Here is a 21756-nt window from a genome sequence, read left to right on the forward strand (position 1 = left end):
CACAGTTTTTATGTTAAATTCTTTTATACTGATATCACCTGGATGATCATATTCAGTAATTTTCTTTGATTATTCCCAAGGTTTTCCTTCTCATTTCCAGTTGCTCTTGCTCTGCAACATTACTGTCTGCTTGATTTCTTCTGTAATGCTGCATTAACATTTCTTCAGTGGTTTCTCAACATTAGACATGATTCTCATTTTTACTTTCACGACTTCTAAATATTCAATTAAATTAATAAGTGCTCAAAATATATTATTCAAACAGATGCTCAGAAACACATACTATCTTTACTGAGGGCCGTTACCTATCACCCATGTGTCGTTTTACAGATTATTGCATGTTTGCTAGTTCACTGGCTGGGATCAATATGCGCAGTTCATACCCAGACGAAGCTTGGAGAAACATATCTAAGTGTTCTGAAAATGGAAATACTGTTTTGCTAACAAGCAAAGGCCACAGAGTGTTTGTCAAACTTCCCTGGTGAGGGGGAATCACACGGCATACTTGTTACAATCCTAGGCCCTACCATGGATTCACAGAACAGAATTTCCTGGAAAGGGGTCTAGACATTTATATAACTAACAAGCACCATGATGATTCTGATCAGGTAAGTCTGAGAAAAGAACAGCCTAGAACAACAGTCTTCAACTATTAGCGAGTTCAAGAAACCACAAATTAAACAAGTACTCCTGGTGATTCAGATGGAGCAGACTCTTCAAACTTGAGTATTTTGGATTAAATGCCCACCAACGGTGACTCCTGTTGCTTAGGGTGTACATTTGTTCTCATTTAGTGGCAATGTTCCTCATACAGAAGGAAAATATGGTAATTTCCACCAAATACCTCACAAATTTATCTTCTGCTGACGGTAATGTGTCCAAATTTACGAAATCAGATGAAAGTCCTAGCTATGACTTGCAGATGGCAGCCAAAGTGGCCTAAAGATTGGAGAAAGACTGGCAATTATATATTCCCAATTTTCCTCAACTTTCTTAGATGATAGATAGAGTGAATAACCTGGTCGTTAGAACAAAAACTCCTCCACTTCAGTAATTGAATCAGAATCAACTAGGCCAAGATCCTTAGGAAATCTCAAAAGACAAGAGTCAACAGCTCTGTGACTCTCTCAGCAGGGGCGAACAATGTCAGAATGGGAGGCCCTATTCCACTGGATTCAAACAAGAAAAACAAACAGATGAGCGTTAACTAACTGAACGGGAATTAAAACATCACGTTAGGAAAAGCTAGCTATCTAGAGATAGGTGAAAAGACAGGAATCACCTAAAACCCAAGTTGTCTCTGGAGAATGTGCAGACACTTCCAGTGGTGGGGAAGAATAACAAAATAAACGCATTCCCCGCACTAGGAAAGACCACTTTCTGTGTCAACTTGGACCAAGTATTTCGTGAGGTAGACAAAACTAGTGAATGAAAACCCTGATTTTCCCACACTGGTGAAATCAAAATGTTCAAAGATTAAATTTTGTCTTTACATGTCGAAATCAGAACTTATTTCTGAATTCAGCTATTAATCATTGGGAATAAGACACCTGGAAGCCCCAACCTTTTTCTTAAGCTAGATCCATGCTTAACCATGATTCTGCTACTGCTTGCCTGCAAACAATAGAACATTTACATAATTTTTATTACTGTCTCCTTTGGTCTTCCTAGAAGAAAACAAGAGGTAGAAAGGGAAAAACCGTTGACTCACCTTTTAAGCTGGTTCTGCATGAGTCTTTCAAAAAGGTTTCTATTTATTATGTGAGTACACATTCATGTAATATGTAACTATATAATTGTAATAGTCTGTTTTAGAAAACTGTAGTGTTTTTGTTTCTGAAATAGCATGACCGTTTGGATTGGGACATTTTGGTCCATTATAGTTGACGGACATTAATCTACCACACAATGACCTTTGGTCATGGCATTCTAGTGGTAGTGAAACAGCAAAAGATGATCGTAGACAGAGGTCCTGATTACAGGATCTACTAAAATTGAAGCTCATTACACTTAAACTCAGAGTTGATGAGACATGTATGGGAAACTTTAGTACAATGAGATGAAATAGGGCAAAAATGAGAGCAAAACGTGCACTTAATGCTATAAAGCAGAATGTCAGATAATGCAGCCTATCTGCGTAAACTCGGAAATCAGGGCAATTAAACTTGAACGCAGCAGGACTTAGCAATAGACTTCTGGGTTGTCTGAGTCCCTGACGTAGTGGTCAATTGTGATGAGATCTACCAACAGCTCTAACTGCAGATCAAAGAACCCATGACCAGTACAAAAGAGACTGGATTGTTCTGCAAAGCTCAAGGTCATGCAGTGTTTGACTCACAAAGAGATTTGAGGACATAGTATTGGCTGAAAAGCCCATTCTCTTTCTACCACAGCACTCTATCTACACGCGATTCTCTAGGTTACTCTGCACAGGGTCATTTTCAAGAAACTAGCGATGTTTTGGTAATGCAAATGATTATCTTTCCCTAATATGTCCATCTGCTAGTTCAGTTTTCATATACCAGCTTTGCATCAAGTCAAAGTTATCTGTACTAAGTCATTGTGGAGATCAATTAACTTTTACCATTATTAATCAAAAGTAAGTTTCTGAAGCAAATATTTAAGCCTCAATATTTTACCTGTTCCAGCAATGCTGTTTGCTTCTCCAGAACTACACAAATATTTTCACTAATTTGCTCTGACGTTTTCCTGCGCTTAACATTTTCTTTGTTTTCTGAAAACATCCTCTTCTTTTGATTGTGGCCTTGGGGAGATGAAAAGATCAGATATAAAAATATTCCTTCTAAAGAAGGAAATGGGAAGTCCCTAATTTAGGGACCCTCTAAGCAAACGGAAAAACTAAAAATGTGACCATGGCAGCATTTTTTAGGAAATGTAGTTGTATAAAAAATCCCAACAACTAATCTTTAAAAAAAAAAAAGTATGGTTTAGGTATGATTCTGGTCTTAGGTACGCTTTCTTTTCAATCTTATTTAATACACATTTCATACCTATTTAATAGCAACACAAACTAAATAAATTACAGCATTTAATCTTCTATTACAATTACTTAAGCAGTCCTACATATTTTTAATAGGTTATGCTATTATTATTTTTAAGCAATTTTAAATTCATCTTGTTAAAGGATCACTCTGTAGCCTAGACAAGAACACAAAATTTATCTTATGAAATCAGTTTTCTCTTATATTTCATTAACTGACACCCTACTTTTAATGAAATTTACTTTTCCTATTTTAATGATAACTCCAGAATTTCATTGGTTACTTGATGTGTTTCTCTTTTACTCTACAGACACATATATCTACGTATATGTATATATATTCTTATTATTTATCAGCTAATACTTGGCATGTGACTTACAAGTCAATTCTTTGGAAAGAAATGGATTCACCAACAGTTAAAAAAAAAAACCCACTCTCTCTTTCAACTAGCCTCCTTATTAATCTAATAAATAAAAATCCAAAATAAGAAGAAATTTAGATGAAATAAACCAGATAATTGCCATAAACCACCTTTTGATTTTTTGTACTCTCAAGGGAAAATGACTGATTACTTCTTTGCCAGAATTTACTTCCCTTTGCATATGGAGGATTCTGTTTCCCCTCCCCACCAAGAATGGTTCAGAAGCAAGATACTCTGAAATAATTATTGTCATCATTTACTTTTTTCCTGTCTATATGTACTCTACTGTTCCTATATCGAGACTATAAAATACTCTAAAGGAAAGTGACTATTTTAATTTCTCCAAAAGATGTGTAAGCATAACACTTACTGTTATTACTATCAGTATCAAGTGAGGACAAGCACGTTGAGCCCATACTTTCATAATCAATGCTGGAATGACAGGTTCTACAGGACTCTTCAATTTTCAAAACGTCAGCAGCACAGTTACTGGAAATTACTGAATTCACCAATTTGGGTATTTTATCAAGAGGCAAAGAACAGGTGTCTGAACATAAAATGTCATTTTGCCTTTTATCACGTGACTCAAAATTGGAGTTTGTTTCTAAATAGGAAACCATTTTGTCGATTTTCTTATCATCCAAGGTATTGGTTACTGTAAACTCTGACATTTGAACTGTACCATTCAATACAGTGGAAGGATGCCAAATGCATTTCAGATTACAGTCCTCTTCATGTTCAAAAAAGGATCTTGTTATATTTGCCTGACATTGAAGATGGTTTTCAGAAGTGTTTTGTGAATCTTCTGCCTCCTGTGTAAAGAGTTTCCTGAGAGATTCTATTGTTTTACTCGGCTTTTGGTAAGGGCACGCAATTTGTTCTTCAACGTAGTTCAATCTTGTTTCCGAATCAACAATTTCTAGTGGTTTTATCAAATTCCGAGAAGATACTTTACTTTCCTGTGAGCATACCGAATTTTTGTTAGAGTCCAATGAGGAAGCATCACTTTCAGAACGTTTACATTTGCTACTTATCACACCAGTACGTGAATTCAGATTACCACTTGAGACATTACTCCCAGTTGCTGCTGTTTTTAGTGCTTCAACATTCTTTGACTTTTTCAGGATCGCTACTTGCTTTTGGCAACTTGCAGGCATTGTTTTTTTGGCTTTTAATATCTTCCTTTTACTTCTATCTGGACTTGCCATCTTTCATATCCTAGAATTTAAGATACGATATTTAAATGATTTTCTCCAGCAGACAAAAGCTACCTTATTTATTTACAATATTAAAATAATGTTGAGACTATCTCTCCAGAGTAAATTATGTTTTTTGAAAATTACATCCATTTTCATCAGTGTCACTGACAATATACAAATAATTTTTATTTTTTTCTATAAATCTAAACTACATAAATTCAAAATTTATATTGCCAGCAAGCCTCTACTTGATACTAAGCCCGATAATCTATCTGGCCACTTTTTTTGATGTCACCTCACTGCTGTAACCATTCATGTCTGGTCTGAATCATCCCAGTAGGCCATACATTAAAGATTAAGTTGTATTTCTTCATAAAAACAAAAGACAATGTTTTGTATAGAACATTCTATTTTCCACACATAGTGGTACCTTTTTAAAGCCTTCCTAGTGTTCAAATTTTCAAAATAAATGGTACTCCAGGAGTAATTCCCAAGAGTAATAAGTACAAAATGAGCCCTAAGAAACACAACATGATTCCAGTTCAAGTAAGAAAACCATTTTAGGCATTTTAATACTTAATATTACATACAAATATATAGAAAAAAAATTTCAGTATTTATCCTTCAGCATCCGTATCAAATTGGATCTGAATTGTAGGTAGGTAAATGATTTAAAAGAAAACAATACTGACGGATTACAAGGCAATCAAAGGGATAAGTGAAACAAAAAAAAGAAAAAAAGAATTATAATGACACATGATAGACGAGTTATCTAACAAATTATAGAGCACTTATTAAACTCAGTCAAAGGGAGAAAACAGGATCTTTTAAGACACAAATAATCCAGTCAAAGCTATTATCTATATTATCTATTGTTTATATCTATATAAAATAGGTTGATTATCATTATCTATTTCCTTACTTGGAGCTTTCGTTTACTATTTTCTTTGATTCAATATATCGCTTGATCAGGAACAGTTCCAAAATTTGTGAGACCTGAAGGTTGAGGTGAATATTTATTTAGAACAAGAAAAGAAATCAACTTCAAATTTTAAAAACCTGTAATGTACACGTAAACAAGACTAAATCCAGAAAAATGGCACACTTTCATTAAGGACCTCCACACAATACAGAATTCTATTTTTCCTATATGACGGTGTATTTTAATTGCCTCTTTTTTTTTTTGAGGAAGATTAGCCCTGAGCTAAAATCTGCTGCCAATCCTCCTCTTTTTGCTGAGGAAGCCTGGCCCTAAGCTAACATCCGTGCCCATCTTCCTCTATTTTATACGTGGGACGCCTACCACAGCATGGCTTGCCAAGTGGTGCCATGTCTGCACCCGGGATCCGAACTGGTGAACCCCGGGCCACCAAAGTGGAACATGCGCACTTAACTGCTGAGCCACTGGGCCGGCCCCTGATGACTGCCTCTTCATGAATACAATTTTTGTAATATTTCCCGTAGACAGAATGGACAAACCAAGTCTTTCCTCTAGCATGGTTGATTTTTTTTAATTGAGAATCAGGATGCATAAAACAAACAGCTTCACCTAAAGACACACTTCTTGTTGGTACTGCTACAGCTTTGTGCCATATAAACATAAAAATTCTTATTTTATTTCAAAGGCAGAATTCCTATCAAAAACAGTGTCAAGTGTATTTCTAATTGAGTGTGCTATGTTATTGAGTATTTCTAACAGGAGAAAGGTTCTCTTTTGACTGAAATCCATGAGAACTAAATCCTCTAACAATTTTAAACAGATAACTGGAAAATTTCTTCCTGACTACCTTCTGGCTTCACAAATTTCAATGCTTGGCCTCTTCACTACTCACATATTTCAGGTGCCAGGCACTGCAAACCACACTCCCATCGCAATCAGGCTGATAGGCAATAATTACCAACACTCAAAAGTGACTCTAACCACAAATGTATCCTATTAAACCCACACTAAGTATATCCACAATCACAAAATGCCTGAAGCCATTCTACGGCCAGGTGACACAAAGGTATGGAGAAATCAAGATCAAGAGAGATAGCAGTCTTAAATGATTACAGTTAAAATATCTTACTTTTGTGAATCTTAGAAAAACATCCAACCATGTGAACACATTGCTATGGTCCTCAAGGTCTTTGGAAAAGGGCTAAAACAGTGAAAAGCCCTGAAAACTTAGGGGTTAACATGCCTCTACATTTGATGCATACAAAAGACATGCAATATACGTTAATTATGAAGTTTAACAACATACTGAAAATACTGATTATCTTTGAACCACCCACCATTCAACCAACTAATACCAGTAACTTGCATTTACCTGTATGTTTCCACATACCATGCCCCCTCCTCCTCTTCCTCATCCCGAGGTAATCTATATCCTAAATTTTGAGTTTATACTTTTTTTTTGAAAAGATTAGTACCTGATCTCACAACTATTGCCAATCTTTTTTTTCTTCTTCTTTTTCTTCTCCCCAAAACCCCCCAGTACATAGTTGTATATTCTAGTTGTAGGTCCTTCTGGCTGTACTATGTGAGACACCACGTCAGCATGGCTTGATGAGTGGTGCCATGTCTGTGCCCAGGATCTGAACCAGCGAAACCCTGGGCTGCTGAAGCAGAACATGCGAATTTAACCACTTGGTCACGGGGCCAGCCCCAAGTTTATAGTTCTATTGTCTTTTGTAAATTATAGTTTCATTATAATGTCATGTGTAAACAATATGGAGTTTAATTTTGTTTTTGAGCAAACTATAGTTTTCTAATACTTGTTTTTTCACTCATTCTCAAAACTCATCCATGTGGTTGTGTATAGCAATAGTTCATACATTTTCATGGCATTATATCCATAATCCATGGCACATTCATAATCCATTGGGTCAATATAGTAAAATTTGTTTATCCAGTTATCTATGAAGGATATTTGGGTAATTTCCAGTTTTCTTTTTCTTACTAACATTGGTCCTGTGAATATTTTTGTTTCAAGGTCCGTATCTGTAAACATTTCCTGAGTGGGTTTGTTGGATAGGAATAAGGTATACAAATGTTCAGCTTTTCAGGACAGCCAAATTATTTTCCAAAGCAGCTGTACCAATTTATATCCCTACGGGCAATGTGTAAGAGTTACTGCTATCCACATCTTCTTGAGCCCTTGGTATTGCCAGACTTAATTTTTACCAATCTACTTGGATGTAGATGTGCATCTCACTGTTGTAATTTGCATTCCCCTAATTACTAGCATCTTTTCATGTTTATTGGCTATACATGCTTCCTTGTCTACAAAATTCCTGGTTACGTCTTGCTCATTTTTTTCTATTGTTTTCTCATTTTTTAAGAGAACTTAATGAATTATGAATAATAATCCGTTGTCAATCCTTTGTTATATGAGTTACAGGTACGTTCTCTCATTCTGTGGCTTGTTTTCTCTTCCTAATTTTAATATAGGCAATTTACCCATTGTTTTACTCTTATGGCTAAAGCTTCATCTGTCTTCTTTGAGAAATCCTTCCCTAACCCCATGCTAATGTGTGAAATAGTGAGGCTTACTGGTGGTAGAGAAGCCTTCTTCTGATCTAGGTTATCTGAGGACATGGAGTTGTACCACAGCTGTGCAATGATAAAAATATGTAATAGAAACGCAGAACTCAGAGTGAATATATAATAGCAATGCTTGCTGAGAGTGAATTATTCTTAAAGTTTATAAACAACACGAGATAATTAGTCCCAACAGTGTGCAACTTTCTAGTGGATAAAACTTAGGGCCCTGAAAGAGAGGTACTCCACCTGGAAAACCTCGGCATTGGAATGCTTAGGGAAAGCAAGTAAAACTGCCAGTAAAAGGCTCAGGGAAGTTAAGTACTGGTAACAGCCTAAAAGGTGAAGAAAAAGTTTACGTGTTGTAGAGAGGTTTAGTGAAATTTTATTTATTACTGGGAAAACAGAAAGCAACAACCTGGTCTAACTGGGGGGCCCCCCGGATCACAAGAATGCCTGACTCTCTTCAACCAGCATGACTCCTTTGCTGTCAAGCCACATTTCACAGAGATCTTGGAATCACATGTAGGGGTCTGGAATTGGCCACCCCAATGTATGTCTCTTTGGCATGATTATTTGAGGCTAGTTCCTTTGCAGACAGGAAAGCAACTGAAAAGGAGAATTTACATACCCTTTGTAAGAGACATTTACATTGTAAAGGAACTCTCCATCTGTAAAGATCTCTCTAGAAATTCTTAATCAATGGGGAAGGCAAGGACTTAAATCTGCATTTGTTTATTGTGCTTGTCTGGTGACCTCCTGTAACTGACTTCCCTCCCCCTCCCAACGTTGGCATTTCCTTCAGGATTAAGCATCTTTCCTTAGGCTAGGAACTGATTGCTGCGCTGACCTGTGACCACCCAGCTCGAGACAATAGAATTGCCTCCTGCTACGCCCACCGAGATAGCAGACCCACTATCTGCTGTGTCCATCAAGCACTGTGCCGACAGGGCAATCTTGTGACTATTGTGGGAGGCACATTTCAATCATATGTGAAATAGCCTGTTTGGGGGTATATAACCACTCTGTGCACCCCACTTCTTCGGTGCTCTTTCTTCCTTCGGGAAGAAAGGCCCCAGGCCATGGTTCTTCATAAAGCTTTGTTTAATTTTCTCTTGCTATTCTGTCTCATGTGAATTTAATTTGTTCTCCGGCCAGACGAACCCACATTTTGGACAGAGGAAAACTCTTCCTCCCCTACACACACTACTGTCCTGCAGCACAAGGTCAGAAAGATAAGTCATCTATATTTTCTCAAGTTTTAAAGATTTGTCTTTTATAATTTAAGTCCTTAATCCACCTAGAATTGATTTTAGCATATAATGAGAAGGGATCTAATTTCATTTTCCCCTCAGATGTATAAGTCTTTGACAGCATCCTGTTAATTTTAAACTTTAAAAGTCTAATCTGTCCCTTAGACTCCTGCTGATATATACTGTTGTCTATTCCATCAATTTGTTTTAGATGTCTCTTGTAAACTTATTTAAATATTTTAACCTAATGAACCTTTTAATAGAATTTAACCTAATTACATTTATTATAAATGACATATTAAAGCTTTAATTTACATCTGGCTTTATGCCTTCTGATTTTTACCCTTTGTTGCTGTTAACTTTTTGTTATTCATGTTATCGTCATATTACTGTAATATGAAAATGTTCTTTTTATTTTTTAAGGTCTACATATGCTTCACAATTCCATGGACTCCAGTATATTTAAAGATTCTCAAAAAGCATTCTTCAGCCAACATTTCATTAACCATTAGGGTCAGGAGTGAAACAACACTGAGTATATCTTATCTAAAAAGAGTTTCTTCCTTACTTTCATCACTACCACTTTTGGTGCCCTTTGCCACTGAATTCAGAATTTTACGTTCCAGATTTGACCCTACTTTTACAATATATAAACTTTCAAGAATAACTTCAGATATTTACATTCTGCTCTAGAAGCAAATTTGGCTATTATGAATAATGCTGCTATGAACATTCACATACAAGTTTTTGTGTGGACATATGTTTTCATTTCTCTTGGGTATATGCTTAAGGATGGTATTGCTGAGTCATAGGGTAACTCTAGATTTAACCTTTTGAGGAACAGTTAAGGCTGTTTTCTGAAGGGTCTGGTCCAATTTACATTTACACCAGGAGTATATAAGGGATCCAATTTTAACACCTCTTCATCAATACCCATTATCTGTCTTTTTGGGTATAACCATCTTGGTTCAAGTGCTGTGGTGCTTCATTGTCATTTTAACTTGCATTTACCTGAGGGTTAATTATGTTGAGCATCTTTTCATGTGCTTATTGGCCACCTGTATATCTTCTTGGAGAAATGTTTATTCAGATTATTTGCCCACTTAAAAGTTGGGTTATTTGCTTTTTTATTACTGACTTGTGAGAGTTCTTTATATAGTCTAGATTAAGTCCCTTATCAAACACGATCTGCAAACTGTTTCTCAAATTCTGTGGGTGTCTTTCCAATTACTTGATGGTATGCTTTGAAAAACTAAAGTTTTTAATACTGATACAGTTCAATTTATTTTGTTCATCTGTTGCTTGTGCTTTTGATGTCATACGTAAGAAATCACTGCCTAATCCAAGGTCATGAAAACTTACCCCATGTAAAAGTTTTATAGTTTTACTTCTTTGATCCATTTTGAGTTAATTTTTATATAGTGTGAGGTAGGAGGTCCACATTTATTCTTTGGAATGTGAAAAAACAGTTGTTCCAGCACAATTTGAAAAGGCCACTCATTCCCCTGTTGAATTGTCTGGCAGTCTTGTCAAAAAGCAGTAGACTATAAATGTGAGTGTTTATTTCTGGATTCTCAATTTTATCCCACAGATACATAGATCTGTCCTTATGCCAGTACCACACTGTCTTGATTACTGTAGCCTTCTGGGAAGTTTTGAATCCAGGCTGTGTGAGTCCTCCAACTTTGTTCTTTTTGAAGATTGTTTTGGCTATTCTAAGTTCCTTGAATATCTGTATGAATTTCAGGATCAGATTAACAATTTCTGCACAGAAGACAGCTGCGACTTTGAAAGGGATTGTGTTGAATCTGTAGATCAATTGAGGGAATATTGCTACCTAAATGAAGACTAAATGAAACTTTTTCTTAATTTCACTTTTGAATTGTTCACTGCAAATATATGGAAACACAATAGCATTTTGTATATTTAGCTTGTGTCCTGCAACATTGTTGACCTTGTTTTTATTTCTTAATAATTTTCTGTGGATTCCTCAGGATTTTCTACATAGAAGCATCATGTCATCTGTCAATATAGTTTTATTCCTTCCTTTCAAATCTTGATGCCTTCTATTTAATTTTCTTACCTAATTGTCCTGACTAGAACCTCCAGTACAATATAGAAGTGGCAAGAATGGACATCCTTGTCTTGCTCCTGATTTAGGGGGAAAACCTTCGGTCTTTAACCATTACGTATGATGTTAGCTGTGGATTTTTCACAGGTGCCCCTTATCAGGTTCCCAAATATCTCTACTTTATTGAATGTTTTTATGATGAAGGAACGTTGGATTTTCTCAGAAAATACCTTTTCAGCATTAACATAATCATATGGTTTTGTTCTCCATTCTATGGATATGGTATGTTACATGAATATATTTTTGGATGTGAACACAATGTTGCAGTCTTGGGATAAATCCCATTTGTCACGGTGTATAAACCTTTCTATATGTTGCTGGATTCAATTTGCTCGTATTTTGTTGATGACTTTTGCACCTATACCCACAACAGATATTGTTCTGTACTTTTTTTCTTGTCTTCTGATTTTGTTATCAAAATAATACCGACCTCATAGAATGATTTGGTAAGTATTCCTTCCTCTTCTATTTCTTGGAAGAATTTGTAAAGGATTGGTATCTTTAAAATGTTTGATAGAATTCAACAACAAAACCATATGATACTGGGCTTTTCTTTGTGTTCTAATTCAGTCTCTTTACTTGTTATAGACCTGTTCAGATTCTTCTATTTCTTCTTGAGTCGATTTTGTTCATTTAAGGCTTTTTAGGGATTTGTCTATTTCTTCTATTTAATCGATTAGTATACAGTGAATTGTTCTATGGTATTCTCATAATCTTTTTAACTTCTGGAAGGTTGATAGAAATGTTCCCTCTCTCATTCTGGATTTGGGTAATTTGAGTCTTTTCATGGTCAGTGCAGGTAAAGGTTTCTCAATTTTGTTGATCTTTTTAAAAAATAACTTTTGGTTTCCTTGACTTTCTCTATTTTTTTTCTTTCTCAATTTTATTACTTTTTACTCTTTATTATTTCCTTCATTCTGCTTAGATCTAGTTTGCTCTTCAATGGTATTAAGGTTAAAAGGTGATCGATTTGAGACCTTTTTTAATACAGCCATGTGCCACATAATGACATTTTAGTCAACAATGGACCACATATACTACAGTGGTCCCATGAGATTATAATGGAGATGAAAAACTCCTATAACCTAGTGATGTCCTAAACATCACTACACTGTAGCACAATGCATTACTCATGTTTGTGGTGATGCTGGTGTAAAGAAATCTACTGTGCTGCCAGTTGCATAAAAGTATAGCATGTACTATTATGTACAGTACCTAATACTTGATAATGATAATGACTATGTTACTGGTTTATGTATGTACTATACTATACTTTTTATTGTTAGAGTGTACTCTTTCTAGTTATTTATAAAAAAAAGTTTACTGTAAAACAGTATGCCACATTACACTGGCAGTAGCCTCATACATCTGTGTTTACTGCATCTCTTGATTTCATCATTTTCTCTTGTGCTTGATTTAATCTCACGTTGTTTTGTTCATCATGGCCCCTAAGTGTACAAAATCCACTGCTAATGTTGCCAGTAAGAGGCCACGTCAACTGATTGACCTGGAAACAAAATTAAAAGTGATTAAGGACTAAGAAGATAGAAAATCAGTGATGGTTATTGCTCTCCAGTCAGGCATGTCCCATTCCACCATAGCTATGATTTTGAAGAATAAGAACAAAGTGAAGGAAGCTGCTAAAGGATCTGGTTCACTGCAGGCAATGAAACTAACAAAAATTCAAGAAGGGCCTATGTCAGTCCTGGAGAAACTTCTAAAGACCTGGATTGAAGACCAGAGACAGAATCATATAGCTCTCAGGACCATGACAATCACAGCCAAAACAAAATTTGTCTACAATGTTGAAAGAAAAGCCTGGACCTGACTATGATATCAAATTTACTGCTAGCTCTGGGTGGTTTAAATGATTCAAGAATCGTTATTCTTTACATAATGTGAAAGTGAGTCGTGAATCTGCAAGTGCTGATGTGACAACAGCTAAAGAATTTTTGGAAACACTAGATAGGCTGACGGTGGAGGAAAACTACTAGCCAGAGCAAATACTCAATATGGATGAAAACTCTCTCTGTCAGAAATGAATGCCTGAAAGGACTTTCATCCATAAGGAGGAAAGTCAATGCCAGATTTCAAGGTTTTTAAGCACAAGGTAACAGTCTTGCTTAAGGGCTAATGTTGCAGGCTACAAATTGAAACTCTGTGATCTTACACATTAAGAACCCCATAGCATTCAAGCATATCAATAAGCACACACTGCCAGTGTACTACAGGAGCAATAAGAAGTCATGGATGACCCAGCTCCTCTTCCAAGACGCCCTCCTGAATTGCTATGCCAACAAAATGGAAGAGTACTGTTTGGAGAATAATATACCTTTCAAGTTTTTGATTACTGATAATGCTCCTGGATATCCTCCTTTTATTGGTGAGTGTCACTCCAATATCAAAGCCATCTATTTTTCCCTCCAAACACCACTTCTTTGATCCAATCAGTGGATCAAGGAGTTACAGCAGCTTTTAAGGCCTACTACCTGAGGAGGACCTTTACCCAGGCTATTGCTACAACTGAGGATGACACTGAGAAGACCTGAAAGGACTGATGCAAACCTGGAAAGATTACAACATCTATGACTGCATCAACAACCTTGCTTGCGGTAATGTCACCAAGCAGTGCATGAATGGCATCTAAAGAAGACACTCAAGAGGTTCATCCATAACTTCAAATGATTTGCAAAGCATGAAGAGGTTGCAAAATCAGTAAGACTATGGTTGAAATGGCAAACAAGTTTAACCTGGGTGTGGATGAAAATGACATTCAGGAGTGCCCAGAGCTGGTTTCTGAGGAACTGACCAATGGGGAATTGCTGGAACTAGAACAGGAACACATAGCTAAAGAAGAGGCAAGAGAGATGGAAATGGCAGAAGAAAAACAACCCCCAAGAAAATTCACAGCAAAGGCTTTAGCGGAAGCTTTTGCAGACCTCAACAAGCTCCTTAAAAAGTATGAAAACATGGGCGCCAGCCCCGTGGCCTAGTGTTTAAGTTCAGCACACTCTGCTTCGGTTGCCTGCGTCCACAGATTCAGATCCCAGGCACAGACCTATACCACTCGTCAGCCACACTGTGATGGTGACGCACATATAAAATAGAGGAAGACTGGCACAGATGTTAGCTCAGGGGTAATTTTCCTCAGCAAAAAAAAAAAAAAAAAAAAAAGATTGAAAACATGAACTCCAACACCAAAAGGTTTTCATTAAGAGAGAGGAATGGTCATGTTGCATTATCTGCTTAAAAGCAAATCGATGACAAAAAAAAGAAACAAACCAAGCAAACTATCGTGGACATATTCCTGAAAAGAGTGACACCTCCTCAACGAGAGCCTCAGGCAAGTCCTTCAGGAGGTATTCCAGAAGAAGGTATTTTTATCAGACGAGATGACAGCTCCACATGTGTTACTGTCCCTGAAGACCTTCCAGTGGGACAAGATGTGGAGGTGGAACACCTCCTCAGGAGGATCAGGATATTGATGATCCTGACCTCGTGTAGGCCTAGGCTAATGTGTGTCTTAGCTATTCACAAAAAAGTTTAAAAAGCAAAAAAAAAAAAAACTTAAAGTAGAAAAAAGCTTATAGAATAAGAACATAAAGAAAATGTTTCTTGGGGCCGGCCCCATGGCCAAGTGGTTAAGTTCACGTGCTCCGCTGCGGCAGCCCAGGGTTTCCCCGGTTTGGATCCTGGGCGTGGACATGGCACCGCTCATCAGGCCATGTTGAGGCGGCGTCCCATATGCCTCAACTAGAAGGACCTGCAACTAAGATATACAACTCTGTACCAGGGGGGATTTGGGGAGATAGAGCAGGAAAAAAAAAAAAAAGAAAAGAAAAGATTGGCTACAGTTGTTAGCTCATGTGCCAATCTTTAAAAAAAAATAAAAAGGAAGAGAAAATATTTCTTTACAGCTGCACAAAGTGTTTGTGTTTAAGCTAAGTGCTATTACAAGAGTCAAAAATTTAATACATTTAAAACTTTATAAAGTAAAAATGTTACAGTAAGCTAAGATTATTGCAGAAATATTTTTTCTTATAAATTAGGTCTAGCCTAAATGTACAGTATTTATAAAGCCTACAGTATAATGTCTTAGGCCTTGATATTCACTCACCATTCACTCACTGACTCAGCTAGAGCAACTTCCAGTCCTACAAGCTCCATTCATGGTTAAGTTCCCTATACAGGTGTAGCACTTTTTTCCTTTTATACTGTATTTTCACTGTACCTTTTCTATGCTTAGATACGTTGAATACACAAACACTTATCACCGTGTTACAACTGCCTATTCAGTACAGTAACATGCTGTACAGGTTTTCAGCCTGGGAACAACACACTATACCATATAGCTTAGGTTCGTAGCAGGCTATAACATCCAGGTTTGTGTAAGTACATTCTTTGATGTTTGCACAACAACAAAATTGCTGAATGACACATTTCTCAGAACATGTCCTTGTCATTAAGTGACACATGGCTGTATAGGCATTTATCACTATGTATTTCCTAAAAACTGCTCTAACTGCCCCACAAAATTTTGGTATGTCACGTCTTCATTTTCATTCACTCCAAGTATTTTCTTTCTTTTTTTTTTTTTTTCAAAGATTGGCACCTGAGCTAACAACTGTGACCAATCTTTTCTTTCTTCTTTATCTCCCCAAATCCCCCGGGCACATAGCTGTATATCTTACTTGCAGGTCCTTCTAGTTGTGGCATGTGGGACGCCGCCTCAATGTAGCCTGACAAGTGGTGCCATGTCCGCACCCAGGATCCAAACCAGGGAAACCCTGGGCTGCCGCAGCAGAGAGCACAAACTTAACCACTCGGCCACAGGGCCAGCCCCTTGAAATATTTTCTAATTTTCCTTGTGATTTCTTCTTTGACCCAGTGGTTATCAAAGAGTGTGTTGTTTAATTTCTACATAGTTGTGAATTTCTCAAATTTATTTTTGGCATTGAATTCTAATTTCATTCCACTGTGGTCAGAGAATGTACTTTGTTATGATTTCAAATGTTTTAAGCTTGATGAGGTTTGTTTTATGGCCTAACATGTCTATAATGGAGAATGTCCTATGTACACTTGAGAAGAATGTATATTCTGCTGTTGTTTGCTTCAGTGTTTGAAAGATGTCTCTTAGGTCTTGTTGGTTCATAGTGTTATTCAAGTCTTTTCTAATTGATCTTCCACCTAGTTTTCTACACAATAGAAAAGTACTCTATTAAAGTCTCCAACGATTACTGTTGAGTCATCTATCTCTTCCCTCAATTCTTGTCAATATTTGCTTCATATATTTTGGTCCTGTTATTAGGTGCATATTTGTTTATAAATGTTATAACTTCCTGAGGGTCTGGCCATTTTATTATAAAATATCCCTCTTTACCTTTAATATTTTTGTTTGAAAGTCTATTTTGTCTGAAATCAGTATAGCCAGCCTAGTTTTCTTATGATGGTTATTTGCACGACATATCTTTTTTCTATCCTTTGACTTTCAACATATTTGTATCTTTCAACCTAAAGTGTGCTCCTGTAGATAGCATATACTTGGGTGCTGATTTTCCTTCAGTCTGACAATCTCTGCTATTTGACTGGATTATTTAATCAATTCATATTTGACTTTTTTTTTTTAGAGGAAGATTAGCCCTGAGCTAACATCTGCTGCCAATCCTCCTCTACCTTATAAGTGGGATGCCTGCCACAGGAAGGAGTGATAAGCGGTGCGTAGGTCTGCACCTAGGATCTGAACTAGCGAACCCAAGGCTGCTGAAGTGGAACATAAGAACTTAACCACTGCACCACTGGGCCAGCCCCTGCCATTTTACTTTTTGTTTTATATATTTCATGTCTTTCATTTCTCTATTCCTTTACTGCCCTAGGTATTAGTTTTTTAAAGCTTTGTAATTGGCATCATTTTAAAATTTCAGTTTTCTGCTTACTATATACAAATATAAATCAGTACTTTATTGATCACATCTCCAACTAATTTAGTAAATTCACTTTTTAAATCTAATAAATTATAGATTCTTTTGAACTTTCTATGTGGATAATGTCATAATTTTTTCCTTGCTCATCTTCATTTCATTTTTTTTCCTTGTCTTATTGCGTTAGTTAGAACCTCCAGTCTGATATGAATAGGTATGCTTTCAGTGAGTATCCTTCTCCCATTATGAATCTTGGACTGAGTGTCAGGGTGTCACTATATCACCACGAAATAAGATTTTTGCTATACTTTTTTGTAGATATTCTGCATCAGATTAATGAATTACCATTCTATTAGCTAAGAAATTTTATCATGAATGTGTTTTCAATTTTATCAAATGCCTCTTCATATCTATTTAGATTATCACATAATCTCATTTTTGCGATTAACATGTATCATATTGATTGATCTTTTAAAATATTAAATCTAGCTTATTCTTGGAATAAACCTCACTTAGTGGTAATATCCCTTTTTAAATTTCATGGTCCTACATTCAATTTGCCAATATTTCGTTCAGGACTTTTGCATCAATATTATGAGATGAGTCTGTAATCTTCCTTTATCAGGTTTTGATGTCAAGGTTATGCTTGCCTCATAAAACTGGAAAGTCTTTTTCTATTCTCTGAAGAGTTTGTGTTTGCAAATGGTATCACTTCTTTGTTAAATATTAGAAATAATTCACCATAATGCCATCCAGGCTTGGAATTAACTTGGTGATAAAGGTTTTCAATTATGATTGAATTTTTAAAAATAGATACAGGATCATTCATGTTTTCTCTATCTTTTCCTGTAAATTTTGGTTGTTTTCCCATTCAACACAATTTCAAAGTTATAAAGTTCTTCATAATATCCTCTTATTTGTAATATCTGCAAGATCCGTAGTGCTGCCTCTACTTATTCTTGATATTACTGATGTTTTCCTCTTTTTCTTGATCATTCTTACTAGAAATTTATCCATTTAATCAATACTTTCAAAGCACTGACTTGGCCTTGCTCACTTTCTCTTGTATGTAGTGATGCACTTCATCATTTCCTGTTAGTATTATTGACTTGTTCTCGTTCTAGCTTGAGATGAAAACTCAGATGACAGTTTTCAGTCCCTTTTTTTTCTGACTTTGCATTTAAGGTTATAAATTTTCCTCTAAGATCTGCTTTAGTTGAATCCCATAAATTTTGATAATCTTAATTATCATTTGGTTCAAAATATTTTAAAGTTTCCATTGGCATTCCTTCTATCATCTACAGATTACTTAGAAATATACTGATTTGATTTCCAGGCAATTGCAGATCTCCTAGTTATATTTTTGTTGCTGAATGTTAGCTTAATACCACTGTAGTCAGAATATCATCTAAATGATTTCAATCCTGTAATATTCGTTGAGGCTAGCTTCATGGTCAATTTTTCCAAAAGCTCCATGGGTAATTGAGCAGAACATGTATTCCAACACTGTTTAGTGCAGTGTTATTACATGTCAATGCCAGCTAGTTCAAATTTTAGTTGTGCTGTTCACAGTCTTCCAGCTATTATAACAGGAGTGTTAAGAGTGACTCACTATGATTGTAGATTTGTCTATTTCTTTTAATTCAATCCTTGTTTTTCCTTCTTACATAGTCTGAAGCTATGAGTAGATATTGAGTTTATTTTCTCTGTTTCTGGTGGTGGATTGGTTTTCCTCATTACAAAATGTCTCCATCTCTAGCAATGCTTCTTGTTGAGACAGTATCTTAATACACTATAAACACTACTGGGCAATCTCGTAATATTTCTTTAAAATCCATGGAAGCAAATCTTTTTTTAACCATAACTTGTTCTAAAAAGTAAAAACTTAAAAGAAAAAAAAGATGAATCTAAGCTAGGTTATATAACTTGTTCAAGGAAACACAGTTTAGATCCAGTATTTTAATGCAAGGTCTTAAGACTCAGAAAACTTGCAAGTACAAATCAGATAAGGTACTAGGAAGAAATAGGGTAACCTTAAGGGGTATATCGTGGTCAACAAAATGACAAAATTTGACCAACTTGTGCCAGGTGACAACCTCATAATGCACATGAACTAATCTTTACTACTCTAAGTGTGGTCCATGGACCAGCAGCATCAGCATCTTCTAAGCGCTAAGAGATTCTTCCCTTAAAAAAACTATCAATCTAATAGCACAAAATGAAGCAGTATAAAATGCTCATAATGAAATAAGCTAGTTGCTTGTCAGCACTCCTTAATGCCTAATGGCACGTTTAACTAATTAGAACATGTTTTTTTAAACCTCAGTATTTTAAAATAATACGTTCACACTAGTATTTCCTGAGAAATTTTAGCCATTATCTATCAAGTTCCTATACTCATAGATGAGGATTTTGCTGTTTTCTACACCCTATATGCCTTTTCATCACGTTTGTAGTTAAATTGATACTTAAGTTGTTATAAGCAAATATTCTCTACATAACCAGATAAGAGTATCTGGCTATAAAATATTTTGTTTTTCTTAAGGCTATCAAATTTTATCTCATTTCCTACAAACTTATCCTTCACTTCTTTTCAGATTCATCAGAACTGTCATATATCAACAATTTCCCTTATTCTCTACTCCTTCAAGGTCATGTTTAAACATCACCTCTTCAAGAAAGCCTTCCCCCAAGAGAACCGCTTCCTTATCTGAATTTCCCATTAGAAATATATTATTTTTATGTTATGAGCTTTGAGGGCAGAGATATGTCTCATTTTTATATCCTCAGCAAGATGCCTTTCATATAGAAGCTTTATTAAATGCTGCTTAAGTTAATTTATAATTTATAAAAATTATAATTTTTATTTTAAATGTTATAATTTATAAAAATAACTCTGTAAAGCCACCCAGGTTATTCTTTCCTTAATAAAGAGTACCAGAACAGGCCTCAGCAACTTTTGCCATAGCTATCCCACAAGCTATTTCATATCAGCAGCAACGTGCACAGTAAAGCCTCAGAGATATACAAGTGGCACCACATTTAGCAGATACATATAGTGCCTTTATATAATTAATGGTTAAATTTAATAAGATCTGTTTATAAACACCCCTTATATCCCTAGAAATTTAATCAGGAGTTCAAAAATTCAAATTATATCCTACCATCTCCTCTACCCAGAAAGTCATGGTTACTTCTCTCTAGACATTACCTAGATGTGACTACAATCTTTCTGTCCTAATTAGATTCATAAGCTAAAAGAGGATAAGAAGTTACCTGAGACTATGGTAATGCATTTCAACCGTATGGGTCAAGGTTTACTGAAGCCTCAGAGAACAGAACACAGTGATGCATCGCTTAACAATGAAGATACCTTTTGAGAAATGCACTGTTGCGCAGTTTTGTCGCTGTGCAAACATTATAGAGTGTACTTACACAAACCTAGGTGGTACAGCATACTACACACCTAGGCTATATGGTACTAATCTTGTGGAACTACTACTGTATATGTGGTCCGTTGTTGAACCAAAATGTCGTTATGCACTGCATGACTGAAAGTATTTAAATGATGTAAGAATATGAGATGGAATATGATAGAATATGGTTCTTTGTATTTTATATTTATCATAATCTCACTCAACTTAATGAGAATTAATACTCTTGCGTATTTAAAAGTTCCAAAGTTTATTTTTATCTTTAACAACTATCCAATATATTATTTAAAATTTGATTACATCAAGTGAAATATCTGTACACAGCCACTATAAGAGAACTACATGATATGCAGTGACAAAGACGCAGGGATCATGCAATATGTTCACACCAGAATTCAAGATACTAAGTAGCAAGCAAATACAGTGGACTTGAAGGCTAAGGTGAAGTGCAAGAGTTGATAGGGTAAGCAGAGCAGAAAATTCAAGATGTACCTAGATACACCTGTTCTTAAAAGACACTAATCATTTCCAATAAAACACTGTTCATGCATTTCTGTTGAAGCAGAAGTCAATCTTAGGATGAGGTCTGTACAAATCTGCAGATAAGACTGAGAGTTAAGTAGATTAATTTGATTAGGGTCAAACAACATTTCTAAAAACGAATTGAAGGATAAACAAAGAAGGCATACTTCACAAAAGCTGAATTCAGTGTAATTAGTCCTTCATACAGATGCTTCACTTTTGCATTTTCAATAGCTTTCCTGTGATATAAATTATCTTTATCTTGAATGTTCTTCCCCATTTGTTTTGCAAATACTTATGTCGCAGGTCATTTACCGGCTACAAGCAAATATATGACAAAATCAAAAATG

General features: G+C 35.7%; 1 protein-coding gene across 13 annotated transcripts in view; it reads right to left on the bottom strand.

The window, feature by feature from the left end:
• ATF7IP2 (activating transcription factor 7 interacting protein 2) overlaps positions 1-21756 on the bottom strand; it is a 57292-nt gene that overhangs the window by 33980 nt on the left and 1556 nt on the right. For 5 of the 13 annotated variants that reach the window (XM_023616333.2, XM_070231037.1, XM_070231038.1 and 2 more), the window contains exons 2-3: positions 3794-4641; positions 2640-2764 (exon numbers count right to left, since the gene is read on the bottom strand). In XM_023616333.2, the coding sequence (XP_023472101.2) occupies positions 2640-2764; positions 3794-4631 (963 nt within the window). In that variant the 5' untranslated portion in view covers positions 4632-4641. Of the gene's footprint in view, positions 1-2639; positions 2765-3793; positions 4642-5544; positions 5619-21376; positions 21493-21573; positions 21725-21756 lie in introns of all 13 variants that reach the window. The other 8 variants (XM_023616329.2, XM_070231040.1, XM_023616335.2 and 5 more) reach the window with 3 other exon arrangements.

This window comes from Equus caballus, chromosome 13 (assembly GCF_041296265.1).
Source record: "Equus caballus isolate H_3958 breed thoroughbred chromosome 13, TB-T2T, whole genome shotgun sequence".
NCBI classification, from domain to species: domain Eukaryota; kingdom Metazoa; phylum Chordata; class Mammalia; order Perissodactyla; family Equidae; genus Equus; species Equus caballus.